Genomic DNA, 21304 nt, shown 5'->3' on the forward strand with positions numbered 1-21304 from the left:
CTCCTTCCTTCTCTGGTTAGGAAGTTATGGCAGCAAGGCAGGGCAGCCCTGCACACTGATCCAGCTTTGCTTATTCTACTCCTTTTCACAAGGCTCACAGGTCACACGGCTGCTGCCTCAGAGTCACTGAGGCACTGCTGTGCCAAGGCACAATTGGTTTATGTTAATATCACCCACCCCAGGAAACCTCCCTTGACCCTGTCCCTAGGTCTGGCTGAGATGGCCGTCGGTCCTACTCTCATCTGTAGGATTGCAGGAATAACAAATGACACTTAATCACAGGCCTCTGAACAAAAACTGGGACCCAACAAATTTACAGATTTGAGTGTGCTGATTTCATTTGTAGACCCTGGGAAAACCGATGCCTGTACCTTTCCCAAGCCCTGGCAGGGCATTGGCACAGATCTGCTTTCGCCCTGAGTCTCTATAGGGGTCTCTGTGTCCATGCCTTCTCAGCAGCTCACAACTGCTGCCCAGGGAGATGAAGCCCACCTGCTCCTTTGCCAGAGGGCTCACCCCCTGGAGAAAAGGGCTGGCTTTGCAGGATGCGTGATGCAATCCGTGCTGGCCTTTGTCACCTGTTTCCCTGAGCAGCTGCTCAGAGCTGTGGAGTACGCTGCAGTCTGCCGAGTGCGATGCCCCCTTCATGAGTCCCGGCGACTCACCAGGGTCACGGCCAGAGCTGGGTGGACGTGTGCCCTCTAGATGAGGCTAATCAGAAGATATTCAAGGGCATCAAGCTGCCCCGCCCAGCTTGGTGTGTACATGGTCCCCGGTGGACTTCCTCCCATCCAGGGTGGGGCAGGTCAGATGTGGGTCAGTAAACTTCTGTGACCTGGCAGCATTCTTTGGAATTCTCCCAAGTGAGTATGCAAGGGTTTCCGCGTCAGCGTCTTTGTCTCTGCACATCTCTATGCAAGTGAACGTATTAAAGTACCTGAGAAGTCCTGCAGCAAAGCTTCTGCTTAGCTTGACACAACCGAGTCTTTGCAAATGATTTTGAGTGCTGAACTTCCCCTTTTCAAGAAATGTTTAAAAAAAAGTTAATGCTGCTTTATTATGATTATTATTTTTTGAGACAGAGTCTTGCTCTGTCGCCCAGCCTGGAGTGCAGTGGCGTAATCTTGGCTCACTGCAGCCTCCGCTTCCTGGGTTCAAGTGATTCTCCTGCCTCAGCCTCTTTAGCAGCTGGAATTCTAGGCACGTGCCACCATGCCCAGCTAACTTTTCTATTTTTTGTAGAGATGGAGTTTCACCGTGTTGCCCAGGCTGGTTGCAAACTCCTGACCTCAAGTGATCTGCCTGCCTCAGACTCCCAAAGTGCTGGGATGACAGGCATGAACCACTGCACCCGGCTGCTTTATTACTGTTATATCAAATACCAGTTTGGAAAACTGCCTCAAGGAATGCTCACTTTGGACTGGAAAGCAATGAATATAGAAAGAGTACAGCTTCAGGGCTTAAATAATAATCTGTGCAGGCTTTGTAGGAATTTGAGTCAGAGTTTCCCCTGCTTATTGTTAAAAAGGATGCATAGAAAATATTTTTGGCTTGGAGAATTCTTTGCCACCTGTGGCCGGGGTTGCCAGTTGCCATTCTAGGGGGAACATGGAGATAAAGCAAGCATTGAAATATGTTTTTTTGTTGTCAGCAAAAATAAACATCCCAGGCCGGAAGCCAGGGCATGGAAGGGGAGAAGTTTGGGGACATGAAGTTGGAAACCCACTTGGAGATGGGCACTTATTCTCATACCACCACCTCTTGGAGCCAGACCAGGGAACCTTAGGGGGTCTGGGGCCCTCGTTAAAGCCCAGGCCCCCAGGTTCCAGACAAGGGAAATGATGGCTCGAGGTTCCACAGCAAGTCAGTGCCAGGCTCCTGACCCCGGCCTGCTGCTCTCTTCGAAGCATCATGGTTTCCGAAAATCTTATCTAAGTCCCTTGTTCCATGAGGCCATAAAAATGGCAACTGCCATGTATGAAGCGCTTACAGCCTGTACCAGGCAAGGTGCTGACGCCTCACCTGTGTTAACTTCCACAGTGGTCTCTCCAAAGGGACTGAGGCATCTAACTCCCTCACTCATGGCCCTTTGCCAGCTTCCCCCACTCTGAGGACCCTGACTCCTAATTGTGCCCCCACCTCTTTGTCCCCTGTCCCCTGCCCCCTGTACCCATGCTGGCCTCCTCTGCTCGGGACCCCTGCACTTGCCTTCTTCTTAGTTCAGAATATTCTTTCCCAGGTCTCTTCCTGGGCCTTCTTCTTGCCCAGCCCTTCCTTAGAGAGACCTTGGATTCATTTGCCAGTGCTGCTGTCACAAAGAGCCACAAACTGGGCAGCTTAAATAGCAGAAATGCACCCCTTCCAGTTCTGGAGGTGACAAGTCTGAGATCCCACGCAGGGCTCCTTCCGAGGCGGCGGGACCTGTACCAGCCGTCTCTCCCTGCTGGGGGTGGATTGCCGGCCGTCTTTGGCGTTCCTGGGAATGCAGAATTATCACCCTCATCTCTGCCTCTGTCTCCTCACGATGTTCCTCGTTTGTGGGGGTCTATGTCTAAATTTCCCCTTCTTTTTTTTTTTTTGAGACAGAGTCTCACTCTGTCGCCCAGGCTGAAGTGCAGTGGCCGGATCTCAGCTCCCTGCAAGCTCCGCCTCCCAGGTTCACACCATTCTCCTGCCTCAGCCTCCCGAGTAGCTGGGACTACAGGCGCCCGCCACCTTGCCTGGCTAGTTATTTGTATTTTTTAGTAGAGACGGGGTTTCACCGTGTTAGCCAGGATGGTCTTGATCTCCTGACCTCGTGATCCACCCGTCTCGGCCTCCCAAAGTGCTGGAATTACAGGCTTGAGCCACTGCGCCCGGCCCAAATTTCCCCTTCTTATAGGAGCACCAGTCATCGTGGACTAGGGACCTACCCTGCTCTGGTATGACCTCATCTTAACAAAGGTCATCTGCAAGGACCCCATTTCCTAACAAGGTCACATTCTGAGATACTGGGGCTTAGGACTTCAACATACTGTTTTTTGGGAACACAGTTTAGCCTGTACCAGGCCTTCTGACAAGTGCCCCCCTTTCCCATCATGCCGTCTGCACTTCATTGATACTGCAGCCCTTGGTGGCGCCTGCAGTCACTTCATTTACTTGTTTGTCTGTCTCCCACACTAGGGTGTGAGTATGAGCACTGAGGACAGGGAGCTGGTGGTCGTCTTCACACTGTGTCTTCAGAGCTTGAGCAATGCTAGGCACAGAATTACTCTGTTCACTTAATTACTCAGTGAATGAGTGCGTGAATGAATGAATGAACGAATGAAAGAAAACAAGGCCTGTTGTCTTTCCCATCCATCACTCACACAAACTGAGGCTTTGAGAAAACCGGAGCAGAGTAAAGAACAGGATTTTGTGTGTGATTCATGAAGCAGTAACGGTTTCTCTTTTATTTACATCTTGGATAAAGGGCAGAAGCAAGCAGGGTGGCTGTGACTGCATTCTTGATGTTTTCAGCATTTGTCAAGTGGGACGTGTCACCTCATTTTATTTTTGCACGTTCTCCAGTCAGCTCTACTGAGTGTAAATGCGGGGCGCCACTCTCACACCCTCAGCTCCCACGTCGGCAGTTGGAAGGGAGTACCGCATGCATTGCGCGCTAACTTCGTGCTTGCCATCTGGGAGGGAAGTTGGGATCCAGGTGGTTCAGTCCTGGATCTGAAATCCTCTGTGGGAAGTGCAGAGAGACAGGGTAGCTGGGTGTCTGGAAGGGGGTAGCAGCCTTTCAATTCATCTGGCCGAGAGCTCAGATAGAAATCGATCCCTCGCCACAGCACGTGTTCAGCTTTGGGACAGTCAGATGTGGTGCACCGAAGACAATCGGCTGGGGACTGTCGGTGGCTTCCTCTGTTACCCTTGCCCTGTCCACTCTCTTTGGGCCTGGGAGGGTCGGTGTCTGTGACTGTCCGATCCTCACTATGCTTGGCTCTAGAGGAAGGGGCCTGCATGATGCTCATGGCCTGCTTGGGAGGACCAGAGTCATGCCCAGGAAGCCGTGCTGGTGACCAAGGGTGGTGGCCGTCTCCTGCCTTGTGTGTGCTTGTTGTAAGAGCCGTGGCATCTTTGGCCCACAGGGACTGTGGTCTGCCAGCTTGGCTGAAAGCACAGCTGCCTGGTGCTTGTGTGCATTTTGAGCTTCCTGTGGCCCATGTCTCCTCTCTACAAGGTACACCCTGGGACTAAAGCTAGGGTGGCTCGAGTGTCCTTGACTACTCTGTTGCCCAGAGACGGCTTGCTTTTTCTTACCCTGCCAGGCCCAGGGCATGTGTGGCTTACTCCCGGGCTGCTTGGGACATCGTGGAATTCTTTAACCAGGAGATTCTCGCCTCCCCCACCATACCCTCCAGAGTCCAACACAGACGTAACTAAGCTCAGGGTCCCCAAGGGTCTAGGCCCCAGGTGGAGGCGAGGGGCGGGTAGTGTGAGGTGTTGGCTGTAGGGAAGGGAGTGGTAAGAAAACATGGGCCTGCCCTTACTCTCAGTGACCTTCCACAAGTTCCCTCATCTCATCCTGTCCTCATTTTTTTGGTGCAAAGCAGGGATAACATGTCCTCGGAGGGTGGTTGTGGAAATGCCCAGTACATACTGTATGGATAGGTGAATGGCACAAATCTCTCCAGCCTTGGGGAATCAATTCAGTCCATGTTTGCTGGTTTCTAGAACAACTGGGCACGGTGCCGGGCCACACAGGGGACATGGGGAGGAATAAGACATAGTCCCTGTCCTCAGAGAGAGGGCACAGGCTAAGGAGAATGCTCTGTGACTCATCAGTGGTGTAAGCTCAGTCAGCTTGAGCCTCTCTGTTCTCCCTGAGTAGGCACCACTGTGAGGAGGCAGTGAAGCGTTCTCAATGGGAGGGAGGAGCCACAGCCCCACCATCGTGCCTGGGACGCTGAGGCTTAGAAATGCCAAAGCTGAACCTGAAGGCGGTTACCAATGGTGGGCTGAACCATTTGGCGTTGGAGGTGGGAGATCCAATGGGAACTGTGATTGATGGGGTTCCGGAGGGTCCGAGAGCTGACACCTGCTTCGGGAGGGTGCCTGCAGGGGCCCTGTTCTGGCCCAGGCTTGGTGCTAAGGCTTCACCAACACGGTCTTGTGGAATGCTGGTGGCAGCTGTCATTGGCTTTATTGTACCAGTGAGGAAACAGTGTCTCAAGGGGGTTGAAGATCACTGACTGAAGGCCCAGGTCTGCCCACAGCTGCCTCTGCTGCTCCATTGCTTCCAGTACCTGGGACTTGAGTTCCAAAGCCATCCTTGGCATAGGCACATAGTGAGCAGTGCCTGGGGAGAGATTGTCCTGGCTGGAGAGCTCGTCAACAGGCTGAGCAAAGGTGTTAAAATAGGCTGTCCTGTACCTCTGGGAGTTGGTTTCCAGTCCAGTGGAGACTGGTGGCCCCTCCAAGCAGTGACTCAATCTGGGTTCACTCCATCAGGTTGTTCTGTCATCCAAGTGTTTTTCGTCAGCCACATGAATGGGGTCTAGGGAAAGCATGCTGTTCATCATACACTTGAACTAGCTTGGCCTGGAAGCCCCCACTATGTCTGCTCCCATTCTGTTGGCCAGGACATGTCCTGTGGCTCCTGTGCACATGCAAGGGAATCAGGGCAAGTTGAGTATGTGGCTATGGGAGAGCAGCCTCCAGGTTTCTGGCTGGAGCCAGCAGATGTGTGAGCCCACAGTGCCAGTTTCCCACTGAGGTCCTCTCAGTGCAGAAAGCCAAGCACCAGCACCTTTTTTTTCCCACTGCACTCTAGGTGACTTGGAAAGTACTGAAGCCTCAGGCCAGATGTTGGAGAGAGGAGAACCAGGATTCCTCGGGCACTGAGAGCAGGGAGGGTTTTTCAGTGAGCCCCTTGTGCTCAGCCAGAGCAGCTGGGTCAAGTGGCCCTGGGTGAGACTCAGGTTGTCATGTGTGCCATTTGGTGGGAAAGGGCAGTTGGACAGCAGTGGAAATCATTTCTGTTTCCTGTTGATGACTGTCTTGCTCACTCAGTGGCTGGTGCATGGGCTCTGAGATCTGCGGAGGAGTCCTAAGAGCCACATGTACACGGTTGTCCACGTGCGTGCACATGTTGTAGACGTGTCCCTGTGTTGGAACATCTGGAGTGTGGTTCTCCAGTTGTGTAGCCCAGAGTCTGCCTCCCTGGCCCGGCCCCTCCCAGGTCCTTCCTCATTAGCTATGTGGATGAAGGCGAGTTGCCTTGGTGTCCCCATCTGTACAAGGGGAATAATAATCGGCTCTGCCTCACGGGGTCATTGAGGTGATTAAGTGAGATAGTTCATGCCAAGTGCTTAGAGCTGGGCTGGGTGCACAGAGGTGCTCGATGGCTGTTAATTATTGGCTGGATTTGAATCTAAGCCTGTCTGACTCTGACTTCAAACGTGTGTTCTTCCTAGAGACTGCTCAGTTGGTAATTTACAAACTTTCAGTAAGTAAATAAGACATTTTACTTGTTTTAAATTTCCAGGAGCACATGATGAGAAGTCTCCCTTTCACCCTGGTCCCACAAGCCCCCCGGTCCTCTCCCCCGTGGTGGCTGCCAGTCTGACCAGTTTCTTGTGCACATCCCCACATACTCTGTGCATATCCAGTAAGATCCCACTTAAGTCTTCGATAGGTTCTTGAGGACTGTGACTTTAAACGAAATGTACAGTGAAACCAATTTTTTTCTCACTGTTATAAAAAAGTGACGTTGAAGGAATTGATGTTATCTGAGGACCTGCTGTACAATTCAGTTGATGCCGCACCCTCCAAGAACCTATCCCCAATGTTCAATGAAGACTTACTGTACAGGCAAATGTTGATTTTGTGTAACCCTTTTTTTCCCTCCCCATACATATTCTAGCGTGCTATACTTAGTGATCGGCACCTTCTTGGAGATCTTTCCATGTCACTACAGAAAGCGCTCCCCGTTCTCTTATGTGGCAGCATAGTCTTCCACCATATGGGTCATCATAAGTGATTCAGTCTCTTCTTGTTGGACTTTTATTTAGTTATTAATTTTTGGCGATTACAAACAGTGCAGCAATGTGTGTAAGTGCATATGTGGGTGAGTTCACCCTGTGGGATCAGGTGGTCCTGGGTGAGATATACCCAGATATTGTGACAGATATTACCGACTTGCTGCCTTTTGAGATGGTCAAATTCACATCCCCCCAGCCCTGGCCAACACAGCATGTTAACCATCTCTCCAACTTTCAACAATCTGGTACATAAAAAAATGATATCTTAATGTAGTTATAATTTGCATTTGTTATATAAATGAGGTTGAGTATTTTCTAATACTTATATGTTGGGAGCCTTTTGTAGTTAATTTTCTGTACTTACATTCAAACATATCTTTTGTTCATGTTTTCTGTTGTGTTAGGTTGTCTTTTTAAAAAAATCAGTTTGTACGATCTTAATTATATTTGAGAGAGATTAGTCATTTGTGATATGAGTTGCAAATATAATAATGTGGTGTTCCTGGTTAAGAGGATTCATGACCAAACCATGGGTTTTCCTTAAATTGATACATAAATATAACTAATTCTCCATCCAAGTCCTATTCTTTTTTTCTTTTTTTTAGACAGGGCCTCACTCTGTCACCCAGGCTGGGGTGCAGTGGTGCAATTTGTGCTCAAACCACGCTCCTGCCTCAGCCTCCTGAGTAGCTGGGATGATAGACATGGGCGTGTGTGCACCACCAGCCTGGCTAATTTTTGTATTTTTTTAGAGATGGGGTCTCAGTCTGTCATCTAGGCTGGTCTCAAACTCCTGGACTCAGGCGATCCACCTGCCTTGGCCTTCCAAAGTGCTGGGATTACAGGCATGAGCCACCGCTCCCAGCTCCAAGTCCTGTTTGTAAGGGTTTGTAGGAAAAATAAATGAGCATGACTGGTCAGGAAGATTGTGAAAAATGGAGGACCTAGCTCTTACTGGTATTAAACTGTATTATGAAGCTATTGTAATTAAAACAATGTGGAAAAAAGAAAACCAAACCAAATCAATGTGGTATTGATGCAAGACAAATTAATGGAGAGTCCAAAATATGTGGGAATTATGAAAATATTGGCATTTGAAAACAGTGGGTAAAAGATGGGTAAGTAAATGTTGTTGAGACACTTGAGAGCCCATCGGGAAGAAAATGTACACAGATGCACACCTCAGTCTTCCACTGAAACAACTCCTGGTGGATCCAAGATTTAATGATAACAACTTAAAATGTAAAAATAGTTGAGAAAACCATGGGCTGATTTAAACAACAGTCTAGGGAGCAAAGATCAAAAGATGAAAATATTTATACATTTGAATTACAGAAAAGTCAAGATTTTATGCCTGGCAAAACCACCACAACTAAAATAGAAAGACAGCAACGTGGGCGGTGCTAGGCCTTACCACTGCCTGCTTGCCCCCACAGCCTCCGTTCCTGCCCTTGTTTTCCGGGTTGGGGTGCCAGTGCCAGGCCCTTCAGCTTGGAGAGTTTCGTGAAGCTGACAGTGGTGTGCTGTGTCGGTGGCCGGCAGGATGGAAAGACCCTGATTCCAGCCCTGGATAGGCTCTGGCTTCCTGACCCAGGTGGCTCTCAGGAGATGGTGTGGTTGAAAACCTGAGGCCTGCCAGCTAGGATTTCAGAATTGTCCTCTTCTCCTGGAGCTGGGGCAAGTCTGGGTTGGCAAAGCTGTGCTTGTGGGTGCTTCCCTGCTTCTGGCCCCCTCAGATTGTATCTCAGACCACATGACAGCTGCCCCCAGTCTCACTCCCTGCAAGTCAGGAAAGGACGTCCAGCCAGCCATGTTGTCAGCCCACTCCCCTTCCTGATGAAGGCAGAAGGCTCAGGAGCCTGTGTCCTGGAGCCACAGGGACCTGGGGGTGTTGGGGGAGATTTGCTGGTTATATAGCCTCAGTTCGGTTGTTTTGCCTCTTGACTTCCTTGCTTCATGTGTGAAATGGCAACAGTGGCCTCTGCCTCTTAAGGACATGGAGTTTACGTACTTAGGAGATTAGGTCTGTCATTTGCTCAGTGCAGCACCTGGAATATGATAAGGGCCCTGGTAGTTCTGGTGGAGGTGATGATCAGAATCATGCTGGTGGAAAGCCTAAGAAAGACAGAAAGGCCTCCGCTGAGGCCAGAGAACATTCAGCCTCATGTGAGGAAGAAAGTCCTATTTGCTGACACCAGTGCAGCATAGTCAGCTCTAGTCACAGAGGAAAGTAATCGACGGCCGGCCCTGGCTGTGTGCTCATCATGACTATAGGAAGGATATTTCTTTACCCTCACTCCGCAGGCGAGGAAGCAGGCTTGGGGAGGGGAGGGATGTACCCTTTCCCAGGCTGCACAGCTGGAGGCTCAGCCCCTGCCCCCTGACCGCTGGGCATCCTTCTCCCTGGGGAGGGGGCACCTCTGTGCTTGTGGTGGTCTGGGAAGAAGAGCACTGGCCAGCCATGGAGGAGTGCTGTGGGCAAGAGGATTCTGCAAGTTCCTTCCTCCAGGCCTGGCAACAGGAGGTTAATGTGTGGGATCCTCTCCGCTCTCCCCACAACACACACAGAGTGCGGTCAGGCTTTGTTACGTGGCCTCTGATTCCTGCCTTGTGGGTCCAGATCTGCCAGCCCTTTTATGCCCCTTTTTTTTCTTTTTCTGCCAGCCTGTGATTCATACTTTCCCCCCGGGATAGGACTAGATTGGTGCCTGGCAACAGAGGGAGGGGTTAGCTCCTATCAGCTCTGACTGTAGCCTCTCAGGTGCCACTGTGAACAATAACACAGATGAAGCAGCCCCTCGGCCAAGACACATGGATCGAGGGACTCATCTGGCAGATTGAGGGGACTGCTAGGGGTGAGCTTTCCTGGGATGCTGGGGAGTAGCCACGTCCGTAATGTGGCTCTATGGAGGCTCCTGCCTTCTGCTCCTAAGGACTCTGACAAGTTATCTTCCTCTTACAGGATAAATCCCCGTTCCTCTCTCATCCAAATACTAAACTACAATGTGAAAAGAATCACAACTAAATTCCGTTCTCAATCTTGCAATTACCTGTCGGGGCCTGATTGCCTTAATCTGCTTTTCTCCCCTTCTCTTTCCCTTCCCTTCCATCCTTCCTTTGTCTCAACAAATGAAAAAGAAAAGCTTGGGGTAGGGGGACCACCTATTTTATGAGGACAGATTAGGTTGTGCTGTATTTACCAACAGCCTCAGAATCTTAGCTGAAAACCGTGGGTTATTCTGCACTCATGCCACGTGTCCACAGGGCCAGCTAGAGGCTCTGTCCATCTTGTTCACTCAGAGATCCACAGCTGAGCAGCCGTATCTGGAAGGTCGCTGGTCTTGCACCAGAGGGGAGAGAGGGCTCTGGAGACCTCACTCCTGCAGTTACGGGCTCTGCCCAGGAAACAGCATGTTCTGTTTTCACTCACAGCTCATTGGCCACAACGAGTCACACGATCACCCATTTACCAGGGAATCAGGAAGTGCAGTCCTGCCTTGTGTCCAGAAAAGGGGCTGCTGATAGGCCAGGTGTGGTGGCTCACACTTGTAATCCCAGCACTTTGGAAGGCCAAGGTGGGCGGATCGTGTGAGGTCGGAAGTTTGAGACCAGCCTGGCCAAACATGGTGAAACCCAGCACGTCTCTACAAAACAAACAAACAAACAAACAAAAACAGAAAAGCAGCTGCTACCCACAGTCCTTTTATTTTCATATTCTGGGTTTTCTTATCAGCCTTTTCCACAGTAAGTGTTGGTTCGTGTGGTTGTAATTCAAGCACCTACCCTTATCTCTATCAAGACCTCTTCATTGTCATCTCAGTGACTGCTTTTGTTGTTGTTGTTGTTGTCATTTTTTAAGAGATATGGCCAGGCACAGTGGCTCACGCCTGTAATCCCAGCACTGTGGGAGGCTGAGGCAGGTGAATCACTTGAGTTTAGGAGTTCAAGACCAGCCTGGCCAACATGGTGAAACCCATCTCTACTAAGAATACAAAAACTAGCTGGGTGTGGTGGTGCACGCTTGTAATCCCAGCTACTCGGGAAGCTAGGCCAGAGAATCGCTTGGACCCGGGAGGCGGAGTTTGCATTGAGTGGAGATCATGCCAGTGTACTCCAGCCTCAATGGTAGACCAAGACCGTCTCAAAAGAAAAAGATGCGATCTTGCCATGTTGGCCAGGGTGGATTCAAACTCCTGTGCTGAAACGATCCTCCCACCTCAGCCTCGTGAGTAGCTGGGATTAAAGGTGTGCCCCACTGTGCCCAGCCACACCATCTCAGTGGCTCGTGACTAGCCCTTTGTGGTGGCATGCCCAGCATTAGCCAGCACCCCATTTTCGCACATGCACTCTGTGTCTTTTCTTTTGTCAGTGTGTGGTCAGTGACTCTCCCTAGGCCAGAAGTGGCCTTCACCTGTTGATCATTTCCATAGGCCAGCATCCCAGGAGTGGGTGTGCTTATCCTTTGCCTGCTCTTGGACCTGGCCCTCCAACACCCAGTGTTGAGAACGCAGAACAGGACTGGCCCATCCTGAGAACTCAGGGCCAGTCCTATTCTTAAGGAGCTGTGCTTGCTGAATGGGTGTGACTTTTCTGGGTCTGATGTCAGCTCATAAATTCCCAGAACTTTGGCTCTACAAGGTAGCGCCATCCTCAGGCCATTTAATTGTCTCAACCCTTTATCTTATAGAGAAAAGTTACCCACTCTTATGCCTTCACGAGTTTGCTGTTTCTTCCCATTACCTGAGTAATTGGAAACCAGTTACTCAGGAATCAGGGAATTGGGTCAGAGAGCGTTTTCAACAGCTTCCCTCCCCAGCCTGGGGCAGAGGCTGCTAGGGTGACCTGTACTGTCCTTGTCCCAGGCTGCTGGTCTTGGTGGCAGCCCCCGGTGACCTCTAGCTCTTCACCTCTCTGGAGCTCCTTTGAGAGTGAGAGTTGTACTTGCCAGGGGAAGGCCTCCATCTCCTCTTTTCCAGGCTTCGTTGGAATCAAACCCATTGAAAACACACCACTGGCATGGAGTCCTCCAAGGCCAAGCTCCTTTTTGTTTTGTTTTGTTTTGTTTTGTTTTGAGTGAGGATCTTATTCTGTCTCCCAAGCTTGAGTGCAGTGGCGTGATAGCTCACTGTAACCTCTGCCTCCCGGGTTCGAGCAATTCTCCCACCTCAGCCTCCCAAGGAGCTGGGACTACAGGTGCCCATCACCACACCTGGCTAATGTTTGTGTTGTTTGGTAGAGATGGGGTTTCACCATGTTGGCCAGGCTGGTCTCAAACTCCTGACCTCAAGTGATCTGCCCGCCTGGCCTCCCGAAGTGCTGGGATTACAGGCGCGAGCCACTATGTCCGGTCACAGCGTCCTTTTTGAAGTCTGTCCATGAGGTTTCCAGATCTGACTTTTCTTTCTGGAGAGACCTGCTTCTGCTCGGCAAGGCCTTTGAACTTTGGCGATGGCAGTTCTGTCCCAGATTCTCAGATCCATGGAGAGGGCAGAGGAATAAGTCAGACTTCAGCCCTCTCACCCTTTATTGGTTGGGACAAAACTTTTGGGAAGTTTCCACTGGTCAGTAATAATAAGAATAGTAAGTATAGGGAAATACAATAGCTGACATTTATTGAGTGTCACTGGCTAGGTACTGCTAAGAGTGGGTGTGAAGTTGTGAGATTGTGACATGTTATTTAACCACCCTGCGCCTCTCATGAGTCCCCATCTCAGACCATTGTGAGAATTGAGTGACTCACTGCATGTAAAGTGCTTAGAGCAGAGCCTGGCACCAAGCAAGTATGCAAGAGCTGGGTGCTAGTGCTGGGATCGCGAGGCTTCTTGCTTTAAAGACAAGGAAACTGAGATTCCTAGAGGATGGTGGCGACACAGCCCTCTCCATTACCTGAGTAATTGGAAACCAGTTACTGAGAAATTGAGGAATTGGGTCAGAAAGATTATATGATACCACAGAGGAAGAGCAGCCTCCAGCTCTGGAGCAGGAGACAGTGGATTAAAGAATCAGCTTCATAACTGTGGTTATGGTGCAATCTTGGAGGGATGTGCAAAGGGTTCTGGGGCTATGGGGAACACAAGGGAGCCACTAATTCTTCCTGTTTGGGCTGAGATGAGTTGAGAAATGTGAAAGAGGATTGAACTTTCGCTCTGGGACTCTTAACAATCCTGTGAGGTGCAGGGAAGGGTTAATAGCACCCTCATTTTATGACTGGGGAAACGGAGGTACTCCACAGCTCACTGACCTGCTCTTGTTCAGAAGCTGGTGGATTGGGGATGGGTTTCTAGGCCTGTCTGCCTGGCCACCCCTCCCCAGTTCCAGCTTCTGGGAGAGACAGGGAGCGTCAGGACCTAGCTCAGCGTGGTTACCAGGCTGGGTACGATTGGGTTAATCATTTTGGAAGTCAAAGAGGACTTTGGGGCCACTGGGGTTTGCAGGCCTTTGTCCCGTCTCCCGGCCCTGCCCCCAGCTCTAGTAAGTCTCTGCCTTCGTCCCCGAGGGAAACAGTGGCCCCTTGTTTTCTCCGAGTTCTGAACTCCAAGCGCCACACAGAGCAGGATCCAGCATGGGCCCTGCAAGATGGCGTGACTTGGAAACAGAGCGCCCACAGACCTCAGGTCCCGGCGGGCAGCCTTTCACTGAGACAGTCTTGCTCCTGCTGAGAGGGACAATCCAGACCCCATCCTCTGAGGAGGACAAGAAGTCCCCGGGAATGTTCTCTTTTCTGGGGGCAGAGTGTGGTCAGAAAAGCAGAATGACAACCTTGAAATGAGTTCCTGTCCCCATGGCATCTGCGAGACATGCCTCTGTGGTGCCCTTCCCCCTCGGGCATCCCCCTGCACAGTGTCCTTTCCTCCATGGCCTCCCCAGTCTCAGGAGCTGGGCCCTTTCTCCTATAGGGCCGCACCCAAGGGCCCGTCTCTTTTCCAGCCAGCGGAGGGAGACTGCGGCCCGTTTGCAGTGTGTTCAGGGGACAGACCCCTTCAGGGCAGTTGTGGCATGTCAGTCACCTGAGGAAGAGCCACCAGAGCTGCCAACAGCCCCGCTGGTACCCAGCACAGATGCCACAGCGAGAGGCGGCCGCACCTGAGAGCGGCCTAGGCCTGATGTGTGTCCCAAGCTGCTGTTCTCACAAAAGGGTTTTACTGGCATGAAAATGCTTGGAAAATACACAAAGGAGGCTGGCCCGTTTCCAGAGCTCAGCTGTTTACCTTCAGCGGAGCGCCGGGGATGCGGAGAGCTTATTTTCCAAACAGCCACGGTTGTCAGGTCTACGGGCCTCAGGCTGATGCCAGGCGAGGACACCAGGGCGTCCCCTCTGCTCACCTCCTTCCCCAGCACCAAGGGAACGCCACAGTTTCTCCCAGGCAGGGAAACCTGGAGGGCTGTCTGGAGATGTGGTGTCCCGTCTCCCTGGTGGGCATGGGGGTTCTGCAGGCCCGCATGCGTCGCTCCTGTGGCCCGGCTCCCCCTGCGCTCGTAGCTGTCTTGGCCTCTCGTTTGTGGTGCCTGTCCCACTGGAGCCACAGACTGTAGTGGAAATGGGTTGGTGTTTGGCTGTGTCTGAGAGCCCAGTGTTCTCTGCCCATGGCCTCTCTACCTTCCTTCAGATTCTGCTTTTTCTGGGAAGAGGTGTTGGGTGGAGTGTAGTTTGGAATCTGTGATGAGAGCCCAGCAAAGCTCTTGCAGTTTCTTCTTTCTATCAGAGGGGAAACTGAGGCCCCAGGGGATGGCGAGCCCAGGTCAGCGGGCCGCTTGTGGAGGCTGACACGTGGGCATTGCCGCACAGTCTCTATCCTGGCCGCTCCACCTGCGTGGCCCTGCTTGGTCATTTTCCTTCCTGGGCCGTTGGTGTCCTGGTCTGTGCAGCAGGGAGCGTCCTCCCCGGCCCCTGGGCTTGCCGTGAGGATGAGCCAATGCCAGGTCTCAGGAGATACTGGGAAGTGTCTTTCCCGTCCCCTTCTTCACCCAAGAGCCCCAGAGATGGGCAACTTCTCAGCTAGCCTGGTTTTGGTTTTATTTTGTGTTGTTTTGTACACAGGCCTGTCACCATGGGGAGAGAACAGCATTCCTCAGTAGTTTCTTATTGTGAGGTCTAAAGGATTTTTTTTTCTATATAGGGGAAATCCCTTAACATCTTTCCTGGCAAACAGTAAGAAAGACGAGTTAAAGACACCAGCAGATGAGAGCTGCCGTGTTCCGGGGGTGCAACGGAGAAGAGTTTAGTAAGGGACCATCACAGGGTGCGGGCAGACCTGAGAGCCAGCACAGGACAAAGTTCCCTGCTAACAAGCCCTGAGAGCTGTCACCACCCCCAGGCCTGAGGGGACAAGGGGACCAAAACATACCTGGAGCCGTAGGGAAGGCGGTAGTATTGAGAGAGGGGCTGCCCTGCTCCATGGGGGCTGTGACTCCTGCCAGAAATACGGCAGGGGGTCGGGGCGTGAGGATGCTGCAAGTACACCCTCCCTCTCTCCTTCTTGCCCATCTTCTGTTGTGCCTCCAGTTGGCCCGACTTGGCCAGAGGAGAAGGCAGCCAGGTGGTTGTGGCCTTAGAGGACAGCTGCCTAGGGCACAGAGCAGGCATGGGGAGCGGGGTTGTGGGGGCAGGCAGCGGGGAATGGAGTGAGAAGCGCAGCCTGAGATCTGAATTTGTGTTCCCGCTCCACCGCCTTCCTGCTGTGGGACCCTAGGCAGGTTTTAAAAGTCTCCGTCCTCCACTTTCCTCATTTGTAAAATCACTTCTCGTAGTGGTTGTTAAATACAATGAAAGAAATGCACGCAAGCTTTGAGCGTGGTGCTGACTGCCAGTGACCATTTGTAGTTGTCATTATGATGTCTTTAGTAACATCTTTAAAACAATCAGCCTTGAATCCTGGAGCGAAACCCACTTGGGGGTGGGGTTGAGAGCAGGGGTGGGGCTTGTGACCTTCTCTGGCCTCTGCTGAGGCCAAATTGGGGGTCAGCCAGGTGCCGGGCTGGCGCCGCTGCCTCCGAGTCACTGGCCTTGCAGGTGGTGGTGGCTGTGGGCCGGGAGGGAGGCATGTGGCGGGTCAGGCAGCGGGTGTCAGGCTGCCCCGGCTTTTGGCAGGTGTTCCTGTCTTGGGGTCAGGTGACGCTGACTGTCTGTTGGCCAGAGGCCTTGGGGACTGATCATCCCAACCTCAGGCACTTGCAAAAATAAACACCTTCCCCGGCAAAGCAGGGGAGCAGCGTGGAACAGATTGCAGGCAGCCCTGCACGCCTTCGCTTCTCCCGACGAGCCCAGATTTCAGTGTGAAGTGCAAGCGGCTGGTCGCTCGAAGCAGCAACGTCTAGATTCCTGAGGACCACAGCTTTGCCAAGACTTTTTATAGGTTAGCAGAAGCAGTATCCGCTTAGATCTAAGTTCTGATCAGGCTGTGTGACGTTAGTCATTTACTTAACCCCTTGGAGCCCTAGTTTCCCTAGGTGGTTGGGCAGATGGGACATGTTCAGAAAAGCCTTTCTCTGTAAAGCCATTTCTCAGCATCACTTGCCTGGCCTGTTGACACCGTCACCTTGATTCCTCTTATGTGTCTTGTACATCCTGGATAGCATGGGACTTGGGGAACAGAAGTACAAACGTGGGCCGTGCCCTTGAGGAGTTAGCAGGAGAGAAGAGTTGTGGGGTCTTGGAGGGTTTGTCCTGCTTGTCCTGTCTATATTTTCCATGTCAGCCCTCCTGCCCCATCTCCAGAGTGCTACAGGGAGGCTCGAGGGTCCTCTGGTGATGTGCCCTGGGGTGGACAGGAGGAAGGGGGCAGTGGACTGAGGTGCTGAAGTTGTTGCTTTTGTCTGTGTTCCCTGCCTCGCAGCTGAACCTGAGCCGGCCGATCGAGGAGCAGGGCCCCCTGGACGTCATCATCCACAAGCTGACCGACGTCATTCTTGAAGCTGACCAGAATGATAGCCAGTCCCTGGAGTTGGTGCACAGGTTCCAGGTGCGTGAGGACCATGCAGCCCTTGGCTGTGGCATTTTCAGGAGGAGGAGGGGAGGCCCTGGAATGGCCATGTGCGTGTTTAGGGTGGTAGCGGTTCTCTGGAGGTATAGTCTGGAGAAATGGCTCTGCCACTGGCGAGACGTGGGCTCACGGGCAGGTGCTTTGTGCGGCCTCGGTGTCCTCGGGTGTAGCATGGGGACTGAACCAGGTCATGGTTGGGCCGTCTCCACCCCCTGGCTGTGTAGACACGGTTTACTGATGAGGCACCACTGAGTTCCAGTGTGGCCTCCACGCCCTCAGCACAGGCACGCACAGTTCTTTCCCCCGGCTCAGGTGGGCACAAGGGATGGAACCCTTTTGCTGCACATGATAAAGGGGACCCCCGAGGGCCTTTGAACTGAGTCCTGCCTTGGTGGAGAACCCTGCCTCTGCCCGTTACTTTGACCTGGGTACTCACCTTTGAGCACAGCCAGAGGTATCTTGCTGAGTCCCTTGGTCACTTCCCTGTCCCCACCCCACTTCCCCAGCAGCCTCGAAGGTCCTGCCCGCTGCCTTGGGGTTCTCATGCTGGCTACTGACTTGTTCTGTGTTCTTTCTGTTGTGGACAAGAACATGATTCTGTCCTCTGGAAAGCGGCTCAGAGGTCATGAAAAACAAAGTTGTATTGTCAGTGAAAATGCAGGCAAGATGGTAGCTGTTTTCGGGCCTGCCTAGTGGGATGGGGATGCCTGAGCTAGGGTTTCCAGCATGTGATAGGTGCAGATTTGGTGCCCTACTTTTCTTCATCAGGACAAAGGGCATCTCGCCCGCCTCCTGGTCATCCGCTGTCGCCGTCCTGCTGACACTATTTTCTCCCCATGTGTTTGGGGTTGGCCACCTTGGCCCCTCTTGCTTCCCTGGGGCTCTCACCCTGTTCCTTGGCCAACTCCCTGCTGCACGTTCCTGCTTCCCACCAGGAAGTGGCCCCAGAGGCAGGTGCAGTCTGCTCCCGGCCTCCCCTGCTCAGGGGCAGGGCATGTCACACGTTATGCCCTCCAGGGCGTCTGCCCCGCCAGTGGCCCCAAGTCCATTCTACTTGCTGGACGCTGTCTCCTTCATCGGACTGGAGACTGTGGGAAAAACATGGTTGGGCTCCTCTGTGACCTCATGGAGCCTCAGTTTCCTTATTTTTAAAATGGGTGCTAGGAATAAGAAAAGCTCAGACCGTGTTGGGAGGATTGTGCTGGGGCTCGATGGGAACAAGACAGAGGAGAAGTGTGCCCTGGTGATGCACTGCTTCCTGAGCCCCTGTCCCATGCCAGGGCTGGGCTGATCAACACTCACCCATGTGCTGCATTTGATCCCCACAGCCTTGGTGCAGACTCACCAGCCTTGTTGATAAGCAGGAAGCGGAGGCGTGGGAACATGTGCAGCTTGTCCACAGGGAGCCGGCAGAGCCGGGGGTCAGTCTTGACTTTTTCAGGTGAGCCACTGCTCATCCTGGGGGCTTGCTGTTCTGTTCCTCTCTGGCCCCAGCCTACACAACTCTCCTGGGGTGTGGTCCACAGCCAATCCAAGTCACACAGCGACTTTCCCCTGAGCCATTTGCTCCTGCCTCACCCCTGTCTCCTTCGGAAGGCCCCCGAGTCCCCAGTTCATGTTCCTATGGTGCCCTCAGGGGACATTTTCTGGAGGAGCACAGCCATGCCTGGGCTGCCGCACAGCCCTTTGGTGCAGGGATAGCGCATCTCTTGTTGAGTCCATCTGGGGGACAGTGGCCTTCCAGATACCTGATTACCGTTACCTCCGAAAGCACCGCAGAGCAGTTACCGCATACCAGGCCCTGCTGGAAAGCGCTTCACGGCGGTTGACCCATTTGCTCCCGTGAGCTGTAAGGTTCGATGATTCCTGTCCTGTGGATGAAGAAGCAAGTGCAGGGCAACTAGAAAGTGGTCCAGGTAGGATTAGAGCCTGCGCTAGCTTGCTCTCCTCACGTGCTGTGTGGCCTCTCCAGAGACGGATGAAGTGGAGGACTTGGGAGTCAAACTGTCTTCAAGGCAGATCCTTGCTCCAAAACTTAGGAGCCAGTCGCCTCCCCCCAGCCTCAGTTCCTTCCTCCTCGGGTGGGCAGGTTGCTGGGAGGAGTAAACGCCTGTGGGTGTGAAGTTCCCGTTGTAGCTGAGTGCCACTTCATCACACCCACACGGTTGCTCTTCCTAGAGAGAGGGCCACGGCTCCCGGCTAGCCTGGGCCCGGAGTTCTGGAACATCTGCTCCCAGGCTCTTATCCCTCTTGCCTGCTCCCCAGGCAGGTGATGTCCAAACAGTGAATGAGAGTTTGGACATCTGTGTGTGTGTGAGAGACAAACAGTGAATGAGAGTGCCCACTGTGTTCCTTTTCTGGGCAGAAAAGAATATTACAGGGAGAATGTGTGGAGGGCAGCATGGGGACTTGTGGCTTAAGGCTGTCAGGCAGCCACAGATATGTTTCTCAGGTAGGGTCTTGGCTGGGTCTTGGAGGATGGTTGCTGTGACCTCACTATAACCTCCCAGCACCAGTATTTCTGGGATAAATTTTCATCGCCGTCTATGCTTCAGTAAGAAACTGGATATCTGATAAAGTGGGAAGTTTCCTCCTTTGTGAAGAGAACCATCCTTTGGGGAAAAGGGTGCGGGGCTGCACTTTCCAGAGGCCCCAGGAGAGAGGAGGCAGGCGGGGCCGGCACAGAGAAGGACCAAGAGACACTGGGATGGGGGCCGGGGAAGACGCTTCCTCCTGCCCCTGGTCACTGGGCTGTCAGCGTTGACCGTCCTCCTCCCTCTGCCATAAGATGCAAGTTCAGAGCCAGACCATGTGGACCCAGGGAGGCGGACACTTGACCTCAGTCATGCCCTTTGTTTTCAGATTTTTGTTTCAAATTTTATTTTCCAGGCATTAACAAGGAGGCATGAGTGTGGTTTGAGGACTGGGAGGGATAGGGATGCTACAGGCAGAGGCAGGGGAAGCAGCACGCAGAGCTGGGGTCCTCCCATTTTGTTGTGAGCAGGAAAACAGAGGCAAGATGCTTTGCCCCAGCAGGGGCTCAGCTGGAAGGGCCTTCTCCACAGGCCATATTCAGGTCCAGGGAGGAAGGAGGAAGTGGTTTGGGGCTGTGTGGGTGGAGGAAAAGAAATTTCTGAGATGTTCCTCAGGGCCCCGGAGCACTGCACCAGGCTGCCTCTGTGAAAGCTCTGGTCCCCAGGGAGGGAAGAAATTCCCAGTCAGGAGGCCGTGCCTGCTTCTGGCTGCCCTGGTGAGCAGGTGGAGGGTGTGGGCCAGAGGCTTACTGCAGAACTTTAAAGCTGCTGGTCACCGAACCTTCACCACTGCCCCAGGGTTTTGGATTTTTTTTGTTTGTGTTTGTTTGTTTTTTGTGTGTTTTTGATTGGCTTCTAAATGGCTTGGCTCGGAGACTCGGTTGGGATGATTCAGTTGTTTTTCTGTTCCAAGGTTCACGTGGAGCCAGCAGCCTGGTGCCTCCGAGGCTCTGCCTGAGGTTTGGTTCTCGGTGTGCAGACCCAGGCAGGGGCCCCCAGGGCCTGGCCACATGGGCAAGTGGGGCTGGCGTGCCAAGAGGATCCCTGCCCTGGGCCTGGGGACACTAGGGGCCTCCTGGCCCGGTGAGTGGCTTCCCCAGGGGAGCAACACGAGCCTTCTCCTCGCCGTGGCGCCCAGAGCCATCTGCCAGGTGTGGACGCAGGGTGGGAGGAAAGGGGCCCGCCCTCCTTTTCTGCTGCTCCTTCTAGCCCCAGAATTGCCTCTGAAGGGCTGCAGTGATTGTGATCCATGGGTCATGTGGGGCTGCCTCGGGGGACCTTCCTGGGGTTCTGCCTGAATAAGCTTAGAACTAACAAGGAGGTTTCAGTCTCAACTGCTGCCTCTTCCCTGTCTTTATCAGAAGGACGGGAATTGTCCCCCAGATGTTCCCTGAACTCCCGGTCTGCACAGACTGCAAGGAGAGGGTCCTCTGCGGTAGCCCAGGAGCTCCTGGCCAAGAGGGGAGGCCGGCGGGCAGACCCAGAACTGACTTCAGTGCACCTCAAGTGATGAGTTAGGAAAAACATGGGTCTGATCATAGCACAGCTTGGCTTAAAACATCCCATGCTTTCTTATTGCTGTGACACTGAAGGCCATCATTGCCAGCTTGACCCATGGGGCCTCAGTGATCTGCCCCACCCATTCCTTCCCTGGCCTCCTCAGCAACTGCTAGGGCTCTGATGCGTGTCCACCTCGGCGTCTTTCCACAAGCTGTTCCGTCAGCTCAGTGCCCCTTCCCGAGAAACATCCTCCCTCGTGAGCTGACTAATGACACATCTC

General features: G+C 52.8%; 3 protein-coding genes across 6 annotated transcripts in view; 2 read left to right on the forward strand and 1 right to left on the reverse strand.

Moving 5' to 3' along the window:
* LGMN (legumain) overlaps positions 1-21304 on the forward strand; it is a 1022235-nt gene that overhangs the window by 702196 nt on the left and 298735 nt on the right. The window lies entirely within an intron of this gene.
* Positions 1-21304, reverse strand: part of UBR7 (ubiquitin protein ligase E3 component n-recognin 7) — a 367041-nt gene that overhangs the window by 202152 nt on the left and 143585 nt on the right. The gene's annotated exons all lie outside the window — the stretch shown is intronic.
* The window catches only part of ITPK1 (inositol-tetrakisphosphate 1-kinase), a 180374-nt gene that overhangs the window by 86674 nt on the left and 72396 nt on the right, over positions 1-21304 (forward strand). For 3 of the 4 annotated variants that reach the window (XM_050799142.1, XM_050799145.1, XM_050799143.1), the window contains exon 3: positions 16844-16969. In XM_050799142.1, the coding sequence (XP_050655099.1) occupies positions 16844-16969 (126 nt within the window). Of the gene's footprint in view, positions 1-15992; positions 16364-16843; positions 16970-21304 lie in introns of those variants that run through there. The other variant, XM_050799144.1, reaches the window with a different exon arrangement.

This window comes from Macaca thibetana, chromosome 7 (assembly GCF_024542745.1).
Source record: "Macaca thibetana thibetana isolate TM-01 chromosome 7, ASM2454274v1, whole genome shotgun sequence".
Lineage (NCBI taxonomy): Eukaryota > Metazoa > Chordata > Mammalia > Primates > Cercopithecidae > Macaca > Macaca thibetana.